This window comes from Lycium barbarum, chromosome 7 (assembly GCF_019175385.1).
Source record: "Lycium barbarum isolate Lr01 chromosome 7, ASM1917538v2, whole genome shotgun sequence".
In the NCBI taxonomy this organism is placed as follows: domain Eukaryota; kingdom Viridiplantae; phylum Streptophyta; class Magnoliopsida; order Solanales; family Solanaceae; genus Lycium; species Lycium barbarum.
The window spans coordinates 132145048-132169620 of NC_083343.1; the positions used below are offsets into that span (position 1 = coordinate 132145048).

General features: G+C 35.4%; 2 protein-coding genes across 4 annotated transcripts; one reads left to right on the top strand and one right to left on the bottom strand.

Annotated features, from left to right (window-relative positions):
• The first annotated feature begins 3371 nt into the window (after window positions 1-3371).
• On the top strand, window positions 3372-12945 carry LOC132604498 (FIP1[III]-like protein). 3 transcript variants are annotated; one of them, XM_060318032.1, is made up of 9 exons: window positions 3372-3837; window positions 5484-5662; window positions 5956-6082; window positions 6268-6336; window positions 6853-6954; window positions 7029-7213; window positions 7690-9490; window positions 11889-11935; window positions 12008-12945. In XM_060318032.1, the coding sequence occupies exons 1-9, from the start codon at window positions 3538-3540 to the stop codon at window positions 12426-12428; spliced, it is 3231 nt and encodes a 1076-aa protein (XP_060174015.1). In that variant the 5' UTR covers window positions 3372-3537; the 3' UTR covers window positions 12429-12945. The 3 variants fall into 3 exon arrangements, with proteins under 3 accessions (XP_060174015.1, XP_060174014.1, XP_060174016.1); XM_060318031.1 differs by having other exon boundaries at window positions 3373-3837; window positions 11889-12945; XM_060318033.1 differs by lacking the exons at window positions 3372-3837; window positions 5484-5662 and adding an exon at window positions 5671-5870 and having other exon boundaries at window positions 11889-12945.
• Window positions 12946-14082: 1137 nt separating this feature from the next.
• LOC132604499 (aldehyde dehydrogenase 22A1) lies at window positions 14083-23936 on the bottom strand. Its single transcript, XM_060318034.1, has 14 exons — window positions 23652-23936; window positions 20410-20453; window positions 19139-19231; window positions 18500-18627; window positions 17849-17971; window positions 17568-17721; window positions 17224-17327; window positions 17069-17147; window positions 16833-16928; window positions 16445-16582; window positions 15851-16066; window positions 15571-15762; window positions 14777-14920; window positions 14083-14699 (listed from the first exon to the last, which is right to left on the bottom strand). The coding sequence occupies exons 1-14, from the start codon at window positions 23761-23763 to the stop codon at window positions 14541-14543; spliced, it is 1782 nt and encodes a 593-aa protein (XP_060174017.1). The 5' UTR covers window positions 23764-23936; the 3' UTR covers window positions 14083-14540.
• Window positions 23937-24573: the final 637 nt, after the last annotated feature.

The window sequence follows — 24573 nt, forward strand, 5'->3', positions numbered from 1 at the left end:
ACATTAAGTGAAGTTTGTTCATGTTTGAGTTGATGTATTAGTTAGAAACCAATGCTCCCTTTTTCAAGTGGAGCAAAAGTAACATACAATTAGAGAGATTATAGATTCTTAAAATTTAAATTACACAATTTAACAGTTTAAACAAATATATACAACTGACATACATGTAAAATACATACTAAACTTTAGCAACTCTTCTTTTTAAATGGGTTATTAGACAAAAACATAAGTGATAAAATGTCATTTTACTTTTTTGATAAAAAAAAATATTTCTAAACATCAGCAAATAGCACATTTTTTCTGAAAAACATTTTTTGTCACACCAAACCAAACATACCGAAATGACAACTTTTGCAGTTTCACCTCCAAATTTCCCATTAATTTTCAAGAGTACGTCTTAAAGTTTTAGGCGTTGTTTGGTTTGCGGATTAAATTATTCCAGAATTACAATTTTTGAATTAATTTATCTCACTTGAGAGGTGAGATAAAATAATTCCAAATGTGATGGGATAAAGTGAGATATCTAGAATTAAGCCTGAGACTATAATCTGTTTAGTTAATTATACCGTCAACCAAATACAATATCAATTTAATCACTTAATCCTCGGATATCCAGCTTATCCCGCCTACCAAACGACCCTAGGATTTAATAGCCTGTTTGTCCAAGCTTATTTTTGTCACGCCCCGAACCATGATCTGGGCGCAACACGGCACTCGGGCCTTGCTTGCATGTGTCCGAGCGAACCTCATGGCTTGCTTGTCAACATGGGCATCAAAACAACATAATCTATATGATGCAATTTAAATGAATCATGAAAACATAATTGCGGAATAAAGTCTTGAAGTAATCTCATAGCATGACATATCATGAAAACGTAATAGTCTGCAAACATAAAGCACAATTGACTCCGTGTACTAACATTTGTCTATGAAACCTCTAAAACATGTCTGAATACTAACTGTCAGGACATGACCTTGGACTACCATAAACTGAATACTAGTGCAGACTCCATGTTGAACTCTGAGAGAAGTGGGGCTCACCAATAAGCTGATAATTGAGGTGATCCTACTGCGCAGGTGTATGCTCCTGAAAATCGGTATCTGCACCGTGAAGTGCAGGCCCCCGAGCAAAAAGGGACGTTAATACATGGTGAATAGTACTAATATGTAAAACCTGCCGAAATGAAGAACACGGCACAATATAGGTATAGGACATGAACTGAAACTGAATATAACCTGAACATGAGCATGAGTAAAGTTTGAAACAGCAAACCATTGGAAATACATGCATATATAACTGCTTGTAACGTGGGGAATGCTATAGTATAACCGACAGCATGATCTGGTACTTGTGCCCTACCAGCAGAACACTCACATCTTGCCAGAGATATGAGATTTAAATAATAATAAGCATGTAAGGATCCAAACTGCATAATAAAGGTGTTGCCTCCTTGCTGATAACCCTTATCCTACGGTGGCTACGTAGTTTCAGGCTTTACTGAGCCTTCTCGATTAACTAAGCAAATCCCAAAACATGTGAATTATCATGATAGCTTGTGAGATCATGGTTTCATGAGATACTTGTCATAGTCTTGCAAGCATGTTCTTGATTCATGAATAATAATAATAATAATAATAATAATAATAATAATAATAATAATAAATACTTATATAATTAACTTGAAAACATGCTTGTAACTTGCTAGATAAAATCATAAAGCTTTATATAAACATAATGAGAACACATGAGGAAGAATTCATGATTCATGGATTAAGTTAGGGTTCCTAATAACCGTAATGGAAGATTAGGAATACAATAACGAATATAAATACAAAATTCATGTTCATAAATACATAAATACAGGCTACCAATATGTTGGGTTTAATGCCCTAGGATTTGAACTTCATGGATATCAAGAAACGGAGCGTGGGGAAGAACGTAGAGATTCGCACACGTGAATAGAAATTCTACATACCTTAATCGCTCCAAAACTTGAATTAAAGACTTGAATTTTGAAGAAGAACTCCAAAAGCTAGAATCTTGATCTTTATGTGGGTTTTCTTGAAAACCCTAGGTTAGGAATGATGAATTCTTGATTAGTAATCATGGGTACATGTTAGAATTAACTTGGAATGACTTAGAATGGCTTACCTTAGAGTATCTTGAGTTTGGGAGAGAAGAATTTCGTTCTTAGGGTTTGGGAGAATGAAAAATGGGAACAAAACAAGACCCTACCCATTCTAAATGATTTTTCTGCCAAAAACGGGCAATGTACGGCCCGTACTTGAAAGTACGTCTAATACTCCTTGGGCGTACATTGAGTGAAATTTCCAGTGAAGATTCAGCTCTGCCACCCTTCAGTAAAATAGTTATAACTTTTTGTACGGATGTCCGTTTGATCTCCAAAATATACAGTTGGAAAGATATTTCAATTATCTACAACTTTCAAGAAGGAAGTTTTCTCAAATTACTAACGTAAATTCTCGAAAACTGGCCATGAATGAAGATTCAGCTCTGCCACCTTCAGTAAAATGGCTATAAATCTTTGTACGGATGTCCGTTTGATCTCCGCAATACACCATTGGAAAGGTATTTCAATTATCTACAACTTTCAAGAAGGAAGTTTTCTCAAATTACTAACGTACATTCTCGAAAACTGGCAATGAATGAAGATTGTCTCAGATTTAGACAATTTTTGAAAGCCTTAAGGATTTCACTTTTTGGTTTGACTTCAAAACGACTATCTATCGCCCGAAATCATCCCGAATGGATTCATATAACTGACATGTCATTATAATACCAATATTACCCATTGGGACCTAACTCGAACTTACGGGATGTTACTGATATAGTTTAGTATGAGAGTACGAGGTGTTACAATTTTTCTCCAAAAGTACTTATTTTTTTTCAATAAGTACTTATTTTTAAAAAGGTGAAGTGTTTGACCAAGCTTTTGAGAGAAAATGAATGCTTCTAGGGAGTAGTAGAAGCTATTTTTCAAAAGCTAAAAAAATAGCTTATGCCCAAAAATACTTTTTTTGGAAAACATTTTTGAGGAAGATACACATAGGAGCACTTTTTAGAGCTTGGCCAAACACTATTTGCTACTAAAAAATTAATTGTTCAAACACAAACTGTTTTTCACCAAAAATACTTTGTTGAAAAGCAATTCTGGAAAAAAATACTTTTCAAAATAAGCTAATTTTAAAAGTTTGGCCAAACATACTATAAGTGTGAGTTTTTTTTTTTTTTTTTTTTTTTTTTTTACTGTCAATCAAATATTGATTATTTTTTACCGTCAATCAAATATAATACTTATCAATTTAATCACTTACTCATATATCCACCTTATTACGCCTACCAAACGACCCCTAGGATTGGATTTAAGAGACTTAATTGTTTATTACTACTGTAATGTAATGTAATATTTTTTTAAGTAAATACTGTTTTAGGGTTTAAGCAACTAATGATTTGCAAATATCTCAAAAACCCTTCACTCACTCAGTCAGTCCCTTTTTGTTGTATACACTTGGAAAATGGACAACGACGGCGACGATTTCGGCGATCTATACGCTGACGTGGAAGTACAAGCCAGCTCAGCAATCATCAATGCCTTACACACCGAAGTAGTCAACGCCGTCGTTGACTACAATACAATCGAAAAATGTAATCGCCAAAATACAGTAAACGAAGAAGAGAAATGTGAGAGCGAAAGTGAAGATGACTTAAACATATTATTAAATGATAATGAAGATGAAATTATTGAGGAAAATGGATTAGGACAATGTTGTTCAAATAGCAGCGAAAACGGCAATGGAGAAAAAAACAGTTACAAGGTATTGTTGTTACGTATTGTTTCATAATGTAGCGATTTATATTGTATTGTGTTGTATGTATTGATGAAAACGATGTTTGGATAGATTATATTATTTTCCGTCTATACATAGGGTTTGAGGTAGACAGTGGCGGATTCAGGATTTTTACTCAGGGAGTTTAAAAAAAAAAAAAAAACAAAAGCTAAATATAAAAAATAATGTTGTTGATGAGAATCGAACCAGGGTGCTAGAGATAATTTTGAACATCCTGGAGCCAGGGGCGGAGCCACATTGGCTCTTGGGGGTTCATCTCGGCGAAAAATTACAGTGTATTTTCAAAGTTAAAATTATTTTGTTATGTATATATAGTAGATGTTGAACCCCCTGACTTCTTCGTGTATTTACCTTTTAGAATTTTTGAACCCCTGGATGAAAATCCTGGCTCCGCCACTGCCTGGAGCGCCTGAGCTACCTTTCTGCATATGCTCAGGGTGTTCAAAAGTTAATGTATCTACGTAAACACAGAAAATCTATCCTATATATACATTGTAATTTTTTGCCGAGGTCACTTCCACTTAAATACGCCCCTGGAGGTAGAGCTACTATAAAAAGGTAGAGTAAGAGTAACAGAAGATTATTAAAAAAATAAGTATAGTCAAATGAGGAAACAAAATACTGTTTACAAGGTAGCATTATTAGACTGTAGAATTAGAGAAAAAACATATAGTTTAAATTTGAATTTACTTTGAAATTGTTTTGGTATTGATTAAGTTTTGAACCTGACCGAGAGGAGTTGCTTAAATTTTTGAATGCTTATGTTAATTTGAATATATGCAAAAACGGGGGATGTTAGTGTAAAGCGGATTAAGTTTAAGTAATTCTTTTTATTAGAATTTTGCTTGCTTGAAAATTTTGAAATTCAGCAAATGTGTAGTCTCTTCAAGTTTGTTTGGCATTATTTGCTCATCAGGGTCAATTTAAGCTAAAATCAGACTAGAGTAAGTGATTTCTTAAAAAACTTACAAGTTTAGATATCTCGAAGCTACACGATTTTTTTTTTTTTTTTGATTACTAGTTACAATTATCCTCGTATAAAATGGTGAAAATCAATTTTCAAAAGTCGCTCAAAGTTCGCTTTATTTGAAACTCTGGAAGCTAGAAGTCCCACATATTTTTGGAGTGGGAGAAATGCAAATTGAGCTCTTTCGATATTGTTTTGGTGTTAATTTAAGTATTAAACCTGACTACGATGAGTTGATTGATTGATACATATATGTGTGTTTATATTGTTTATTAGAAAAAGGCCAGAATCAAGTGATATACCATGTATATTTGCTTTGCTCTTTTCCAAAGCAAACGAAGCGAATACTTCCCTTCTTTTTGGGTTTATCTTTTTGCAATGCACCTGCCTCCACTTTCTGCAGGGATTTAACTGGAGGTGTCTTTAGATATTTCTTCTCGATTATCTATTTTGAATTCTTCAGGTGTGACAATTATCACGATGATATATTTCATCAGCGTTTACACAAATTAATGCAGTTTAGCTTTCGTATATTAGTCCAGGTGAAAAGCTGGCCCGAGTGCCTGAAAAGAAAATGAATTAATGCAGTTCTGTTACTTCATAGTGTTTCATGGTCCGAATTATGTTTTTCCCCATTGTTCTGTAGAACGCGAGACCTCCACAAGCAGCAAATTCAAGTCATCTCAAAGCCAATGTATCTTCTTGTGTACATTCTTACTCTACAGCAATGGTCAAGTGCAACTGGGAGGATAATGGCTACACGCAAAGGGTGGGCTCAGGCTTGGCTACTCAAAATGGACAGAACTTCTCACTTCCTCGGTCGAGGTTAATAATTTTGGTCAACTTAGCTTGCATTCTAATCTTTGGTTAAGTGCTTTGTTGTGTTGCCATTTTTATAGAAAAAGATCTGCATTTCAAACATACTGCTAAAAGAAAATGATACATTTGGAACAACTGGTTCTACTTTTCCTGGTGCATATTTGCTTGATGGAGACAGTGTTGGTCATCTCATCCAAGAACTGTTATGAAATAGGTTTAACAGAAAATCTTTCTATGTTCTTTTGTAGGCTTAATCTTTTCATATTTCATAGATATGTAATTGATCTCTAATTTTCCAGGAATATCTTGGACGTGAATATTGATATGTTTGAGAAGAAACGTTGGCAGTATCCAGGCGCTGACTTGAGAGATTATTTTAATTTTGGATTTGATGAAGATAGCTGGAAACAGTATTGCAACTGCCTGGTAATGAATGCATACAAGTTTTTCTGTTTCTGATATGTATTATATAGTTTTTCGTTTTGTCATTTTTCATTATCTTTGTTTTTGTATTTCTTTCCAACTTTCTAGAATGTATAGTGGTAAAATTGCTTCTACCAAATCTACCGCATGTCTTACATGTCCATCCTTGGCCGTGACTTCTGAAATAGGATAAGCACCGAGAACAAGCAAAAAGGGTAGTCAAAGATTCAGACTACAAGACTTCAAAAAATAGTAAGGTAAGCTCTCTAAATGATTGTCAAGATTTACTATTTCTCAAACAAGAAATGCAGCTTTATACATCAAATGGGTTGTGAAAGCAGAGGGTGACCATGTTGTTCAAGAAGTAATGTCCGCAAAAGCTGATCACTTTAGACACACTTTAGACAGACCAGAACAATTTTTCCGGCCAGGGAAGGTTGTTCTAGTCAACAGCAGCCAATAGTGTCATGTCTTCCAAAGTTCCTTGCTTAATCAGGATTGTACACACCACCTGTATGTATCAAATAGCTTGTAACTTATCAAAAAAAAATTCAAATAGATTGTGAGATTCTTTCTGATCGTTAACCTTATTCATTTCCAATTCTAAAAGCCAAAATGAGTAATTGAGTGAAGGCATTGGTCTGTTCAAACCATGCTGAAGATGGAATTTTTGTTAAAAATATTGTAGATGTCGTCGTAACCTAGAATTTCTTAAATGCTATCTGAAATTGAACTGTTAATGATGTTAATTGTCTAAACTTGCACATGTTCAGCCAAGAGGTAGAGAAATAGAGGTGGAAGAGAGCATTATTGAGCGTCAACCATCAACAGATGTGGGACGCCCACAGGATCGGGATTCTGGTGTTGTCATACAGGTATGAGTTTTTTGATTCTTCCCTCTTCTTGACCATATAATTGTCGTCTGCTCACAGGCTTGTGCTGGGACCAGATTGCTTTGCAGGAGTCAATGGAAGATCGAAAATCAGATTCTCCAAAAGTGCAGCGGGAAGCATCCGAGAATGGAGATGTTGGGGGAGATAGAAGGGATTTTCTCTGTTTCAGTAGTGCCAGTGAAGATGATTTAGCCAGCTTGGAAGGAACTGTGGGAGGATCAGGCAACTCCTCATCTGGAAGGTATGAGATCTACTGGTTGAATTGTGATGTTAGTCTGTATTGTTCTTTTGTTGGTTAATCTTCTCCTTGGACCAACTATTTGGAAGAGACATGTCAGTAAAAATGACCTTGCAGATTTTAATTCTTAAGTAGTTAAAGTTTGAAGGCTGTATTTGGTGCAGCATAAGTGTTCGAAATGTGACAGGTTTGCTTGCATGTTTTCAATGCTTAATTGGCTTAACGTTGTCAGCTTCTGGAGTCTTTTAAGTATTTGTCCAAGACAGTCTTGCAAAATTTTGTCAAAATTTTTAGAGGTTTCCTTTTTCGTGGACCATGAGTAATCTGTTTCATTTTTGGGTTTCTATTTGCTATCTTCACCTTTACTTTTAGGTCTCGCTTCTCACCTCGCAGCTGGTTTTCTGCTGATTGATGATGCATAAAAATGTATTTAATGATTCAAGTTACGTCATTCTCATAAAATTGGCTCTGGATTCCAGGAACACCCCTGTTCGTGAGCATGTGTCTACGGACTCAGATAACTACGGAAATTATGAGTTCTCTGATGCAGATGAGCATCACCACCAAGAGGGGGCCTACTGTAATGTCAAACAAACCTCAGGAGCAATTGAATCTTCTCATGATGCAAATAAAAGCAGTGAGAGAGACATATCTGATCCAAGAAAACCTATACAATTACAAGAACCTCTGCATGGTGGAGGTAGAGATCATAGCCCAGGTTCATGTTCTTGTTCTTTAAGTCATGGTGGCACATCTGGAGATGGGACTTTTCTTGACTTCGAGAAATCTCATTATCATCGTACAAGGTTATTATTAAACGCAGAATCTAGGTTACGGGAGAAGGGTAAAACTGATTACGCGCCAGTTTCTGGAACCCATCATATCCGGACAAAGTCTGGTGATCCTAAATATTTTACACGAGGTAGAAGGTCTGTGCAAAGAGATCTGGTGTATGACAGAAGGCGGCCTGATAGAATGAGTGAAACAATTCCTGCTCACCTGAAAGATGACGATTCCCGTAAATCTGATGCTGGGATACTGTATGAAAGGCGTAATTCAACTGTGATCCAAAACAGACAGAGGGATAGACAATATGCTTTTGACTCTCATGAAAGGGAAGATACTTCACATTTTAAGAGGGCAGTACCCTTTTACTCTAAAGCAGGACGATTTTCTGATTATCCATGCCGGGATTCTTATACAAAAAATCCTGAGAAGGAATGTCAGTTAAAATGCAAATATGACAAAAATTGGTCTGGCAGTCGAACCGCAAAAAGAAAGCTAGATCCTCTTGAACTGTCAATATATACGGATGATGAATTATTGGAAAGAGATAGACCCCATTACGGGAGAAGACTCACTGTTCAGGACATGGACAATGTTTCTTTTCATGAATCAGAAAAATGGATTGATAAGTATATTCCCTATTTAGATTATGAGAAACCCGGTCAACGAATGTGGAAAATAGATCAGCTGCAGAGTAGCAAGAGAGTGCGAAGTGATGATCTTGCAACTGAATGTAATTACATCTACGATATCACGGAAGAGACCGATAACAGATACCGACCATACGACAATCGGGATACTAATATTTTAGAAGATGGCTATCATGTAAATTTGACTTATTTCAGAAGAGAAATTAGAAGCCCAGGTAGGAGAAAAAGGAGGAGAGATTACAGTCCCAGCAAAAGTATATGTTACATGGATCTGAAGGATGAGGAAGGGAGATTTGACAGGTATCAACCTCTATCTGTTCATTTGTATAGAGAATCTTGTACAGCTAGCAGAAGGTGGCAGAGCCCTGAACTGCCATGTGGCAGACGCAGAATATTCAGTGGGACTAGGAAATGTGATGGTGGTCAGTTTGCTAATTTGACCAACTCCATTGGTGCCGATCAGTCGATTAAGTATCCTGGCAATCAGGATTATTTTAAAAGAAGAGGGTGCCAGCAATCTGAAGGGTTGCGATGGGTTGAAGACGAAAATTGCTCAAGGTATCATCAAAATATACTAGATGCTGAGAAGACGTCATGTTTGTTCAGAAGAACTTCAAGTGACAGAAGGTTTGAGTCATTTGACAATAAACATGGACCCAACCTAGTAGAAAAGGTTTCGGATGACAGGCATGTGGATCAGGAAAAATACAAATTGATGGCGGAAGGCAATAATGCCAGTAAGTTTGGTCAAGGGTCTAAACCTTTTCATAGAGATAATCATTGGAGGAGACGCCCAAGGGGGAAAGATTCTGTTGACACGGGCTTGGTTGTTGAGAACAGAGAGGTAATATTGTGTATACGAATGTCAAGATTGTATAGTCCATATGTAAATATGAGTGCTCTCTATATGTTGGTTCTTGTTCCATTGTGCGATGTCATCCCATGCTACCAAGTTCCTACTTTCCCTGTGCGTTTGATTTCAGATGTTCCTTTTATGTGAAGTTCTCATGTCGCCTTGTTCTGTTCTCTCTCTTTTTATTTTTTTTTATTTTTTTTTATTTTATAAATTTAAATTTCTTGAATTGGCCCTCAAAAAATTGGAGGTGTCAATTCCAAAATCATATTAAGGTTGCTATTCTAGGAATTTTTACATTACCTATGATCAATTGATCATCAGTATTCTCTTGTTACTTATGGTACCACAGAAATCTGTTGGTGACCATTTAGTCGGTTTTTTTCTTTATCCAACAAAAAGATGTGCATCCACATTGTTACTGACAGAAAAGAGAAAAAAGTGTTTGTTTAAGGAGCATGTTACCATTATGCAGCTCCAGTGGGTGGTAGTCTTTTGCCACTTGGTGTACATTATATATCTAATGTGATAATGCTTTCGCAAATAATGAGAGAGGACTCCGGAACTTCATTGTCTTTGTGGAATTATATAGGCAGTCTTCTGCAACAGTAAAAAGCTAGTAAATTCCTTTTATATACTGCAATGTTAATATCAGTAAAGAGGATCTCAGCTAAACTAGGCAGAAAACTAACCAAATTGTATAGCTGGGAACGGTTTCATTGAATTGTATACATGACTATTTCTTCCAACCCACCATATCTTATTGAAGACAGATTGATATCTCACTAGCACAATGTTTCTGCATGACTTCATTGATTGTTCAATAGTTCAGGAGGAAACTTGCCTTTAGCCGGCATTGGCGTAAAACTGTGTTGAACTTTATTATTAGCGTCAAACTACAATGTCCTGAATGGGCTTTTCTTTCTGGATATTAACCTTCATAAAATTGTGCTTACACAGGAACTTTATTATGTTAATTCCAAATTCTAGCAAATCATATGTCCTTTCTTAGCATAAGCTTTTGTGTGTGGGGTACCTTTAGTTTGTTATAAAGCATATCTTTTCTTTCATTATTCTTTAATATCAAAAAATTTGAAAATGATGACTTGAAATCCTGTCCAAGAATGTGAGCTGGGCAGTGAAATAAGAAACAGGAGATTACCACACCGATGAAGTTGCTGTTCCTAATGTATGCTCCTTTTATGTCTGTGGACAACTTGTCATTTAGACAGGAATGATAATTCTAGCCGGACAGTAAGATTTTCTAAATTCGATTTGAGAGGCCATACTAGGTGTTGCTCCTGCTTGAACTTGGACTAGAATGAAGTCTTGTTTTTTTTTAGGGGACTGGTTGTTGGTGTAGTAGTCTACATTTTTTCAATATATGGTGCTTCGTATCTTAAGTAGATAAGCACAAATTAAGTATGCTGAGGTTTCTGCAAGAGAGCATGACAATTAAACATCATATCTCGTATATTTTTAAGCACTTTGGGTATTCCGTCAAGTACAGATGATTGGGTGTTTTTTTGCGCCATGTCTTTAGGTTCTTTACATGGTATCTTGTCTGCATGGTTCTCCCCATATTTTTAATAAAATTGTTACCTTCATTATCATCACAAAAAAAAAAAAAAAACCCACCTAAATATCATATATTGAAATATAAAAATTCGAAATGCTCGTAACTGTTTCCAATAGTTCTTGTAATCTTCTGAGCTTTTACTCATCTTTGTCCAGTCAATTATGCTGTTTCTGGGATTTGGAATTTTCCTTTTACTTTTTTCAGCTCTCTTTGAGGCAAGAGCCCGTGGTAAGCTTAATTCTCGCAAAAGAACTTATAACAATAGAAAAGGGAGAAATGATGTGGAGAAAACTTTAACCTGTATACTTTGTTTCACAATTATAATGCATTTAGTGCTGCTTCAGAATCCATTTCTTTTTCCACCATTTAACCAAGTTTTATTGTACATCGACGCCATCTCTGATATTATTTTTATGTTGATATACTATGACATTATAATAAAGCTTTGTGATTATCCTTGTTCTAACACATTTCTGTGTCTTAAATTTCTTCTTGGCTGTACTTTATTGGTAAATTAAAGCATGATGTTCTACTTCGGCAAATCCTCTTGATTTGCACGTATGCTAATGCGTTTTATTCTTCACTTCTGGTTATGATTTTTATAAACCAATATACCCATTGGCTATATAGCTCTCTTCTGTTTAACGATTTAAGTTTGCACCCCCTTTCATAGTTTCAACTTTGCTAGTACTTAGTATGATATGGTAAGTTTACGTAGCACGTGAGCTCGCGCACGATAAGGCGGCCTCTATTCACTAATTGTGTAAACTATCAGCATTTTGATTTTTATTTGTGACCATGGATCTGCAGTCCTCTGGAAGATGCTCCAAAGCAGGGGATGTATCATACTTTGGCAGGTCTGGCTACTTGGATTCAGATAGTTATGTGGAGCTGAAGCCTATTGATGGAACTAACGAACCCCATTTCAGGAAGACACGTGGAACTCAAAACCTGACAACTGATCCTAAACAAAATGATAAAGCAAGGCTTGATAAATTTTTAGATGCCGAGCATGAAGAGTCTCTGGATATTGAAGAAGGTCAGATTATTTCTGAAGAAATTAACGAGAAAGTCATTAAAAGGAGAATCACATGTTCTGGCAAATCGCAAATCAGTGAAACGAAGAATTTGGCTAATGATAAAAATCTGGAGGGACAGGACAGCCCTTGGATTTTGGAGATCATGGCAAAGAGGGAAAAGCGTAGAGAGCGTTTCAAGCAGCCTATTGCTCTCAAAAGTGATTCAAAGAATGTCTCTAAGCCTCGTGTTGATTCGTTTGCTGGCACAACAGAAGTGATGCAACCTAGACCAGCACGAAAGAGGAGATGGGTTACAAGCAAGGCCAACTAAAGAGAATGATTAATGCTTTTGGTGTGAGGTTATACTAGAGGAGCTGCGTCTTAGTTCACCTTCATAATTGGATCTGTATATAGTGGCATTCCGCATTTCCACCAAAGTTGATTGCAGAAATGGTTGCTGATGGTATACTTGGGGTTAAGAAGTCTCCCATGAACAAGAGGGAAAAAGAAAACACATCTAACAAAAAATACTTTATGTTGTTCTTAACTTTCGTTTTTCCTTTGAAGTATAGTTGCTTATATTGATATCAAAAGATGTAAGTTGCTTATAGCAGGCTTCCACTGATGGTGGTCTGATTTGAGTTTTTATAATACCCAATTTTTAGAAGCTTTATTCTCAAGGAAATCATGGGGGCTGCTATGTTTAATCTCTCAGTTCTTAGGTTTGTCATTGTTCTTGTAGTTCCTTGAAAGGTTTCAGCAGCAGTGATTTGGAAGCACCTTTCCTGCTTGATTGTAGGTTCTACAAGTTTAAAATGCAAGCTTGCCCAAGATATTTTTTCTTCTAAGTTATTATGTTAAACAATTGTCTCAAGATTAAGGTATTGAGTATCCGACTATCCGTAACATTTTGGTGTAATGTCGAGTCTGTTTTTGAGCATATACAGTATTTCATTGTGGTTGCAGAAATACTGCTTGTATTTCAGGTACGTGGAAGTCAGGCGCGGAGCTAGGAGGGCGCAAGGGGCTCATCCCATTGCTGCATAATTTTTAAGTACTGTAAAAGGTCAAAATTACTTTTACGCCTATATTGTAGATGTTGGATCTCCTTTATTTTTGTGTGTTTATGTCCCTATATTTTGATTTCTCTTAAGTAAAAATTCTGGCTTCGCCAATAGTGAAAATTGGTGTGGAAAAGACTATAACATACTATTGTGCTTGAGTGCACGCTGCTGCCAATATAATTGCTGCTGAGTTTCATTCTAGATATCACTCTTGTCGAGGAACTCTCTGCCTTGTACACTGTTCAGGCTGCTGTGTAATTGCGGCAAATAACATCCCTTTATTAGTACCGGGCCTGAGCATGAGAGTCTAAATGGGGTTAATGTAATATATCAATGATCTGAAATCGTTTAAACATGGTATTCTAGCTTCACGAGTCAACTGGGTTTGTAGCTCTTTGCAAGGTTGTTTTCAGTTCACGGCTTTCTCACAAAAGATATTTATTTTTATACATAAGATATTTGAAAGTAACATGAGAGATCTTTGAAGGTTTATTTTCTTGTATTCAAATTGCAAATTGGCGGTGTTCAACCATTTCCTCCATCTGAATGCGTCATAGATATATCATTTGGTATCGAATTTGAATGGAAGAGTTGTTAGATGCATGCCTCTTACAAAACAGGCAACTAGTAACCATTTTGGGACCAAACCTACTTTGGTATTCTTGGGTCATAACCCATTTATTGAGTCAATCACATTTTAACAAAGCGACAACTTTGAAATTCTACCATTGGACATCGCCAACATCCCCACACTCGACATGGCTTTAGCTAGTAACATAGTATTTAGTACATCAACAACTTCTCCATGGAGTTAGCCGTTAGGATGCTTGTGAGGCCTAACACCATTTGGAGAATAATAGTACGAATAATTAAGTACAAATGCATTGAATTCTATGAGAACTATATGAGGAAGGCAGAGAGTTGAAAAGGTTGACAAGGATAAAAGTCATGATATCACAAAGAAATGGTCATTATCAGAGGATACAGATAGCCCGCCAGTAGTGATAGTAGCATGGCGTAAAACGAGTGTGGGTAACTACTTACCCTTGTCCATGCATATTTCAGGAGTAAGGGCCTCATCCAGAGCCAATAAACTAGTTGGTACAATAGTGCAGACGAACTATATTAGCTAATACACAGTTAAAATATCAGCCACATATCTGCTGTCCTTGAGTAACAATTTCATTAAGCTGGGCAGAAAATTAATCCACATTGATCTGAATAATCCTGACCAAAACCAAAATTGATTATCCAGTTAGTAAATCAAAGGTGAACATGAGTAGGAGTTCAACCCTGAAAGTAACCGCATGATAGAGAGAACGGAAATTGCATATCAGTGCTTGTTTTTAAGCTTCTGGCATAACAGATGAGCAGTAGTCTTAGTCATTTCTTCTTCTATTGCTCGTGGGGGTGGGGGTTTGCCCAAAAAGCAGTTTCAAAACATTCACCAATGCCCGTAAACGATCCCAGATGTTCAAACCATAAAGAGTTTCCACCAGAGACTCTTGGAACTCGAATCCGTTTTCAGCAACAGGATACTGCAATAGATGGTGTAAAATGTATATGATATGAAATGTACGAATGACAGCATGATTTCAGAAGACGTGCAACTCACCTGAATAGGCTTTGGTATCTTGGTTTTAATAAGAGGCCAAAACCGGTCCTCAACAACCGACTTTACAAGACAACAAGCTCGTAATCCTTCAATACCAGCAAATCTTCCAAATCCACTGTCTTTGACTCCACCAAATGGCAGGGACTGCATATCATTATTCAGGAGAAAATGTTAGAAGGGTCCATTTTAAGAAGAACCAAGAAAAAAAGGGGTGTCGGGGAGGACAAAGGAGTTAGCCTAATAAGCTGGGAGTGTGCACTTTCGGGGTAGTTTGCCTTTAGAAGAGACATTTCAGGCTTGCACATAGCAAAGCCTCAGGACCAATGAGAAGAGCGGGAAGGTCATGAGCTTCAGGGGTCGAGAATGAGGTGCAAGTTATGAGGGGAAAAGTAGGGTAACCTGATTGGGTGATGCAATTAACATTTACTTCTGGCTGTAGAAGTGGAGGTAGGGAAGCTGACTTGTAGCCCGTTAAATTTGCAAATGTAGACACTTAAAGGCAGAAAGAGGATCTTTTTTTGTTCTCCTTCGGTGTCAAGGTTAAGAAATAATAAGACCATATGGGATCCGCACAGAACTTCAAGTAGGACCGAGACTTAACCAAAGGGAACATTGTTACTGAAAATTGTATAATGGAGGAAAAAAAATGGCAATCCGTAATGGAGTTCTCACGCAGATGTCACAGGGTATTGTCTGAGGTTCACAAAATTGTCTCCAATTTGTAATCAGACTTCAATCATCATGAGGAAAATAGTCACATATAAGTATGCCAAACTCTTGATGCCTATAGGTACCTGACACATGTAATTAGATGCAAAGTCATTGACAGCAGCCACTCCACAATGTAATTGTGAAGCTATATGCCTAGCACGACGCTGACTGCCTGAAAATACAGCACAACCAAGCCCATATTTTGAATCATTTGCAAGTTGAACAGCTTCTTCATCAGAGCTGAATTTCATTATTGACAATATTGGTCCAAAAGCCTGCGAGCAATTGCCATATGTCGTAAATCAAACCACCTTCATCCCTGGAGTAACTAAAATGAACGACAATCTATCAAACTGATGATACCTCCTCCTGCATCAATTTCATCGTGTGATTTACATTTACGATCACAGTAGGAGGAAAGTACTGATCAACAGCACCTTCGCCAATATTGCCTACACTTCCTCGAGCAACAATTTCAGCGCCTTTGTCTAGGGCATCATTTACTAGGTATTGAAGCTTTTCAGAATGCTCTTGCATGCATATGGCTCCCATGTCATACTTCCCGGACAGAGGAGGACCCTACAATAAAATGTTCAGTTTTGAAAAATCAGACTGTGTTAGCAAAATCACGAATTTCAAAGTAAGTCAATGCGCAAGAAATAAGTAGTTTTATGCTTAGGTTTCAGGCAATTATGTATTTATCTCTCAATTCTAGGCAAACACATACTAAGAAAGTACAGATAGGATCGGTAAGCCACCTAACTATCGATCTGAACAAGGATGAACATGAAGACAGTACATTACGAGCTGAACATTTAGCTATAGATAGGATCGGTAAGCCACCTAACTAAGAAGCCAAACAGCCACTATGTGCAAAAATAGTCATTTTTCATGAAGAATAAAGATCTTATAATGCATTGATTTGAAAATGTGGCACAAATGAGAAAAGTCACGTACAGCAATAACCGATTTCACAATTTTAGATACTTCAGCAACAAAAGAAGAGTAAACGTCCTTGTGAATATAAAAACGTTCTGCACCAGCACAATTCTGCCCGCTTGATTGGAGAGCTCCTCTAGCAGCAACTTGTGCAACCTGCATCAAATTTGATTATTTCTTTAACGACTCACTGAGATACAGTTGAATGATCTTCTTTCTTTAACTTCTCATCGAGATATTTGAATCAAGTTTGATTTCTTTAAAATCTCTTGAAAAAAAAGATATAGTTGAATGATCTTCTTTTTTTAACTTCTCATAGAGATATTTGAATGATCTTCCTATCATAGTTGAAAGCAATCAAATGAACTCGATCCCCAAAATGAAAGCAGACAGGAAAAGTTTATACATGCGGCACATCAACATCTTCACAGACAATAAATGCGTCTTTTCCACCAAGCTCAAGGGTAACTGGTATCAGTGTATCTGCAGCACTCCGCATGATCTGTAGAACATTAGGATTTACAATTCAGCAGAAAAAAGAAAAGTTAATCAAAGGCATAGAGAAGATGAAAACTGAAGTTAAGTCACTCAGTATTAGATATGAAAAGATAAGCCTGTAGTCCCTGTTCAGGGAGAGCCTACCATTTTGCCCACACCAGGTGATCCAACGAATATAATTTTGTCGACAGAGGATACTAGTGCTTCTCCAGTTTCAGCAAATCTGGCAAGGGAATTTTAATAAAATGTATGACAAATCAACCCAGAACAGGAAGGATAAATGCTGTACAAATCCATACCCTGTTATAACTTCTACCAAGTTCTCAGGAGCTCCGACTGCAGCAAGAGCAGTTTGAATTATTCTCAGATAGAAACACCCAGACCAACTGGCATGTTCTGAGACCTAAGGTAACAAAGAGGTGATCTCGTCAAAAGAAAAAACCACAGTTTTCTAGCAGTTTGCTTCTATGAGGTTGTATATTTTGCAGTTCTATTTACACGAGTATATATTTGGAGTTCAAGATCTGATAACTACATTTTAAGTAAACTCATCTCAAATATCTTCCTATTGCTTTCAGTGTTGCTAAAGTTCTAGCCATGAGCAAACAGGCAATATAGGAAGTTGGAAAAGAAAAAAGAAGACCTTTATCACAATGCTGTTCCCTGAGAAGACTGCCGCCAACATTGGATTAAAGATATTATGGAATGGGTAATTCCATGAAACAATCGCACCAACAACACCAAGAGGAGAAAATTCCACTTTTGCAATCTTGTGACGCATTGATCTCCCGCATGAACTGCAAACCACAACATACAATCAAAAATTTCCTTAACACTTCTAGTTATCAAGGGCTGAAGCCATGTAAGTACAGAGTCCACTATTTTATTGAAATGCAAGGAAGAGAAACCATTTGCATAACGTACCGGTATTCAGGCTTTAGCCACTTTTCACCCTCTGAAAGAAGCCAATGGATTTTTTCACATGTAGTCATTATTTCTCCCAAGGAGGCATCTACCATTGTTTTTCCAGTATCACGTGAAGAGATACTAACAAAAGTTGTTCAGAGAAATAACCAACAAGGTTAAATAAAAATAGGAGCATGAAGAAGAGGCAATTTAAATGCAACTAACTCTTAGACTAAAACTAAGTGTTCTCATATGTGAGAGAAATAGAAACGGGACAATGGTAAATTTTCATCGTCATGAAATTCTTCTGTTACTTCTGTACTTGCTTATTTATAACAAGTGAGACTATTCTGTCATATCATTAGTTATATTGAGAATTGTTAGACACAACTTTGAGGCAACCAACACCTGGAATAAGGTCATTGACATGAATTTCTAAACTCTAGGGCTCTAGGCAATAGCTTGATAGACTTCAGTTATCTCCTATCCAATTTCATAGCATATGATTGTGAAATGAAATTATGTAACTTTCATAGTGCTCCAAGTTTTGTATAGATGTATTGCGATGCTATTAAGTGAATTTATTTACATTCGCTCCTCGGGCATAATTTAATGTTTCAATACTGTTGGCAGTGTAAAATAGCAATTTTAAATGGCAAGTGTTCTTACTTGCATATAAGGTCTTGATGTTCAATAATATACTTTAGAAGTATACGTAGAAACAGGCGTCTTTGCTTGAAGCTACTCTTTGCCCATATCTTCTGAGCTTTCCTTGCCTGTGCAACCCGCTCTTTAACCTGAGCATAATTAAATTTGTTAATTGCATTTGACTTGCATGTAAAGAGGTATCATACAAAAGACTGTCGATGCTGGTTTTTGGGGGCGAAGAACATGGAAATCAATAAGATTGCAGATATAAGGTGGAGTAAGCTAAGGAAAATCACGGGCTATGATAAGGCCTGCCCGGGTGCAAAAGTGTGGCCAATTAGGATTGGGTTTTATGATGCTATCTTAGCACCCCTATTTGGTCTATTTTAAATAACAAACCTATCTTGAAGTTCATGTATGAGTTTATCACATAAAGGTTCTCATGATAATAAGTGGCAGGAAAAGAGAAACAGTTAGCTGTATACCAAGTCTTGATAAGATGACTTTACGCAAAACTTCATACAAGAATTCTATATACTAAACCATGTAATAAAGGGAAGGAGGGAAAAGGGAAAGTTCGTTTAGTGCATGAGAGGAGAGATTGACATTTAGAATGGAGGAACACAAAATATCATATTTATATTAGTACATAAAACTGACCTCATCAGGTTTCAGCGCCGGGAAATAACCCAAGTACTTCATTGTTGCAGGTTCATAGCACTGAACTTTATCCGTATGGCGTCTTGAGGGAATCTAAAGCAAAATTCAGTGTGAAAATATATAAGTGTCACATTCTTTTACTTTTCGAATGAACCATATGAAGTTCCAGAAAAAGTAAGAAGGCAAATTTCATCTGAATAATAAAACGGACATGCACACTACAGTAAGTCTCAAACTGTGTCATCTGACTTGGTCTCCTAAAGAGAAATGCTTTCTTGATAGTGTGAATGAGTTGGAAGCGGGAGGAACTACTCTCAGTAAGATGTTGAGTTGATAAATTATGTAAAACTCATATTCTCGGATGGAAATGCTTTAGCAGTAATTTCCAATGTTTGGTTAGGTTTAATTTGAAACAATGCTTTTGTCGAAAAGAATTATCTCCACCAAAAGAGGAAAACTGACTTTATAAACCTAGGGATGGAACTCATTTTGCATACAAAAATATCCCCATTTTTGCTACATATATCTTGCATCGACCATCAATAAGGCATTTTTGCCAACCTTTACAAAATACCACCAAAACACAATCATCACATTTTCTCTCTTTTCTTTTCTTTAAAAAGGTTATGTCTGGGCCAGTTTGTGCTTGTTTAAGCCACCAGACACTTTCTATCTGTCACCAGTACTATACCATGTAACTCAGACCACCAAGGCTTAACCATATAAGAATAATTCCTCTAGTCCAGCTTTTATTGGGACTTCAATCTTGCTTCCCAAATTTGTCTCAACTGTTAGACTAACCCCGAGGGGGCAATTCAATCCTCATTCTCTGTCCACTACCTTGTATGATATTATGATAATAACATATCACCAGCTTTTACACTCAACTTGACATTGTAAAATGTTCTAGTAAATGATCTGTAGTGTTTGATTTCTAATGTAAAACACTTCCCCAATATCTCGAATGGAAATTCAAATTATTTTCGGCAGTGTAATAAGTATACATCACTAAGTGCCTCTTCAGAAAGAAAAAGATAAACTGAAAAGAGTTGATCAAAACCCAACTGGTGAAAGTCAAATAACCACATTTCAACCGAATCACACCATGAAAGAGATTTCAAACATAAAAAGGAAAAAAGAAGCAAAAACAAAAAATTAAACAAAAGTAAGCAAAACACAATGCAACACCATCTATGATTCGAATTCGAATCAACATTAAGAAAATGTACCAAAATTCAATCTATGCAAGTAGCATTTCATTCATAACTTACATAAATGAAGCTGTTATCTTTCATGTGATTCCCGTCGTCCAACACTACAATATCAAAAACATTACTAAGAACCCAACACAGTAATAGATTCAAAAATATCAACACTGTAATACCATAAGGAGTAAATAATATAATCAAATAATCTATTCCCTCTGTCCCAGTTTATGTGACACATTTTGCTTTTCGAGATTCAAACTATGTCAACTTTGACCAACATATTAATATGTATTTTTCATCATATTGACAAGAGAAGAATGTCAACTTATACTACTCGTCGTATAGTTTCTGACTATAGAAATTTTAATTCTAAAAAATTGAGTTGATTTAATCCAATTTAGCTTCGAAGATTAGTCAAATTGACTCTTGATAAGCGAAAAATGTCACATAAATTGGGATTGGGGCAGAGGGAGTAACTACTAGCTTTATACATTACAATAAAGCACAACTGATTAATAAGCAATTTCGAAGTACTGCAAATACGACGACGTCTTGTGGCACCTTTTGCTTTTCGAGATTCAAACTACACCAACTTTGATCAATATTTTAATATGTACTTTTTCATCATATCGAGTATCGACATGAGAAGAATGCCAACTTATACTACTTGTCATATAGTTTTTGAATAAATTTTAATTCTAAAATATTGAGTAGACCTAATCCAATTTAGCTTCAAAGATTAGTCAAATTGACTTTCGATAAGGGAAAAATGTCACATAAATTGGGACTGGGACGGAGTAACTATTACTCCCTCTGTCCCAATTTATGTGATACATTTCGCTTTTCGAGAGTCAATTTGACTAAACTTTGAAGCTAAATTGGATTAGCTTAATTCAATATTATAAAATTACAATTTATATATTTGAAAACTACATGAAAAGTACTATAAGTTGCAACTTTCTCATATCAATTTGGTGAAAAAATACATCTTACAATGTTGGTCAAACTTCATACAGTTTGAATCTCGAGCAAGCGAAAAGTATCACCTAAATTGGGACAGAGGGAATAGCATTTTTACATTACGAGTCAATAAGCTATTTAAAAGTACTTCAAAATGCATTAGTTCGTAGCTTTACCATCAGAAGTGTCGACATCAATGGAAGGGACATTGGAAGGAATGAGCATCAACAGTAATCTACAGATTGCAACTTATACTACTTATTGTATAGTTTTTGAATATCTAAATTTTAATTATAAAATATTGAGTTGATCTAATCCAATTTAACTTCAAACATTAGTCAAATTAACTCTCGATAAGCAAAAATCACATAAATTAGGGCGGAGGCAGTAACTACTACTAATATTTACACATTCCAATAAACCACAACTGAATGAACAAGCTATTTAAAGTACATCAAAATGCAAAATACGACGACGTTTCATTCATATCTAAATTTTCATTCTAAAATATTGAGTTGATCTAAGCCAATTTAACTTCGAAGATTAGTCAAATTGACTCTCGATAAGCGAAAAATGTCACATAAATTGACATAGAGTGAGCAACTACTACTAGTATTTATACATTACAATAAACCACGACTGATCAATAAAGCACTGATCAATACAGCACTTCAACTTATACTACTTGTTCTATAGTTTTTGAATATCTAAATTTTAATTCTAAAATAATGAGTTGATCTAATCTAATTTAGCTTCAAACTTTAGTCAAATTGACTCTCGAGTCTCGATAAGCGAAAAGTATCACATAAATTGGCACAGAGGGAGCAACTACTAGTATTTATACATTACAATATACCATGACCGATCAAAAAGCAATTTGGAAGTACTTCAACTTATAGGAGTTGTGTCTACTGTTTGAATATCTAAATTTTAATTCTAAAATATTGAGTTGATCTAATCCAATTTAGCTTCAAACAATAGTCAAATTGACTCTCGATAAGCGAAAATGTCACATAAATGGGCACAGAGGGAGCAACTAGCCAACTACCAGTATGCATACATTACAATAAACCGCAACTGATCAATAAGCTATTTAAAAGTACTTCAATTGCAAAATAAGTCGACGTTTCCTTCATAACTAAATTTTAATTCTAAAATATTGAGTTGATCTAATCCAATTTAACTTCAAAGTTTAGTCAAATTGACTCTCGATAAGCGAAAAGTATCACATAAATTGGCATAGAGGGAACGACTACTACTAGTATTTATACATTACAATAAACCACAACTGATCAATAAAGCAATGAAGTACTTCAACTTATACTACTTGTTGTATAGTTTTGGAATATCTAAACTTTAATTTTAGAATATTGAGCTGATCTAATCCAATTTAACTTCAAAGTTTAGTTAAATTGACTCTCGATAAGCAAAAAGTCTCACCAAAATTAGGACGGAAGGAGTAACTACTAGTAATATTTATACATTCCAATTAACCACAACTAATCAATGCAAAATACACGTTTTCAAATATCAAGATTTTGATTCTAAGTTATTGAGTTGATCTAATCCAATTTAACTTCGAAGATTAGTCAAATTGACCCTCAATAAGCGAAAAATGTCACATAAATTGGCACGGGGAAGCAACTACTAGCATTTCTACATTACAAATACTAATTAATAAGCAATTTCAAAGTACTACAAATGCAAATATTAAGCTGATCTAATCCAATTTAACTTCAAAGATTAGTCAAATTGACTCTCAATAAGCGAAAAATGTCACATAAATTGGCACGAGCAAGCAACTACTAGCATTTCTACATTACAAATAATTAATAAGCAATTTCGAAGTACTACAAATGCAAATATTGAGCTGATCTAATCCAATTTAACTTCAAAGATTAGTCAAATTGACTCTCAATAAGCAAAAAATGTCACATAAATTGGCACGAGCAAGCAATTACTAGCATTTATACATTACAAATAATTAATAAGCAATTTCGAAGTACTGCAAATGCAAATATTGAGATGATCTAATCCATTTAACTTCGACGATTAGTCAAATTGACTCTCAATAAGCGAAAAATGTCACAGGGAAGCAACTACTAGCATTTATACATTACAAATACTAATTAATAAGCAATTTCAAAGTACTCAAATGCAAATATTGAGCTGCTCTAATCCAATTTAACTTCAAAGATTAGCCAAATTGACTCTGGATAAGCGAAAAATGTCACATAAATTGGCACAGATGGAGAAATTACTACTAGAATTTACGACCGATCAATAAGCTATTTAAAATTACTTCAAAAATGCAAAATACGACGTCGTTTAGTTCATAACTTTACCATCAGAAGTATCGACATCAATAGAAGGAGCATTAGAAGGAATGAGCATTAAAAGTAATCTACAGATCGCAAATGCGATGGCGATAACAATCAACGGCCACCAGAACGCCATTTGGAAGTTTCTAGAAAGTTCTAGAAGCTTCGAGAAGAATTGTTAGGGTTTTTTTTTTTTTTTTAAGCTACAATTAGAAGGAAATTGAAGAACAAATCGCCATAGCCACAAGAGAAAAGAAAAGATTCTCAGTTACTCGTAGATGTCGCTTTTTAGTCTTAACAGTTCACTAATTAGCGTTTTAAAATAACTGATGATGTGTCATTTCCTATTTATTGGTGGTCTAGTCGATTTGCACACATTTTGAATACTATTTTTTTATTAATCCGTTTTGAAAAAAAGTAACATTTTAATATCTATCTAGGAAAAAACTATCTGTGTATTATTTTTGAGTATATAAATTTTAATTTAAAATACTGATTTAATTTTTTTAATTTAGAAAGATTAGTTAAATTGACTCAGCAAAACATTTCGCTAGGATAGAAGGAGTAACTACTACTTCCGCTGTCATAATTTATGTGATATTATTTAACTAAACACAAATTTTATAAAAGAAAAGAAAGATTTTTTGAAATTTATGATTCAAATCAAGTCTAAAATATTTGTGTGAATGAGTTTATCTCATATAATTAAATTATTTCTAAATATAATTTTTTTTTCCGAACAGGCTAAAGAGAAAAGTGTATCAAATAAAATAAAATAGAGGGAATAGTATTTATGCATTACAATAAACCACAACTAATCAATAAGCTATTTAAAACTGTCGACGCTCCTTCGCCAAAAAATTACACTTTGTAAATACATAAAAAGAATTTTTTTTGATGTATGTATATAATATGTTGAACCCCTTAATTTCGTCGTATATTTTTT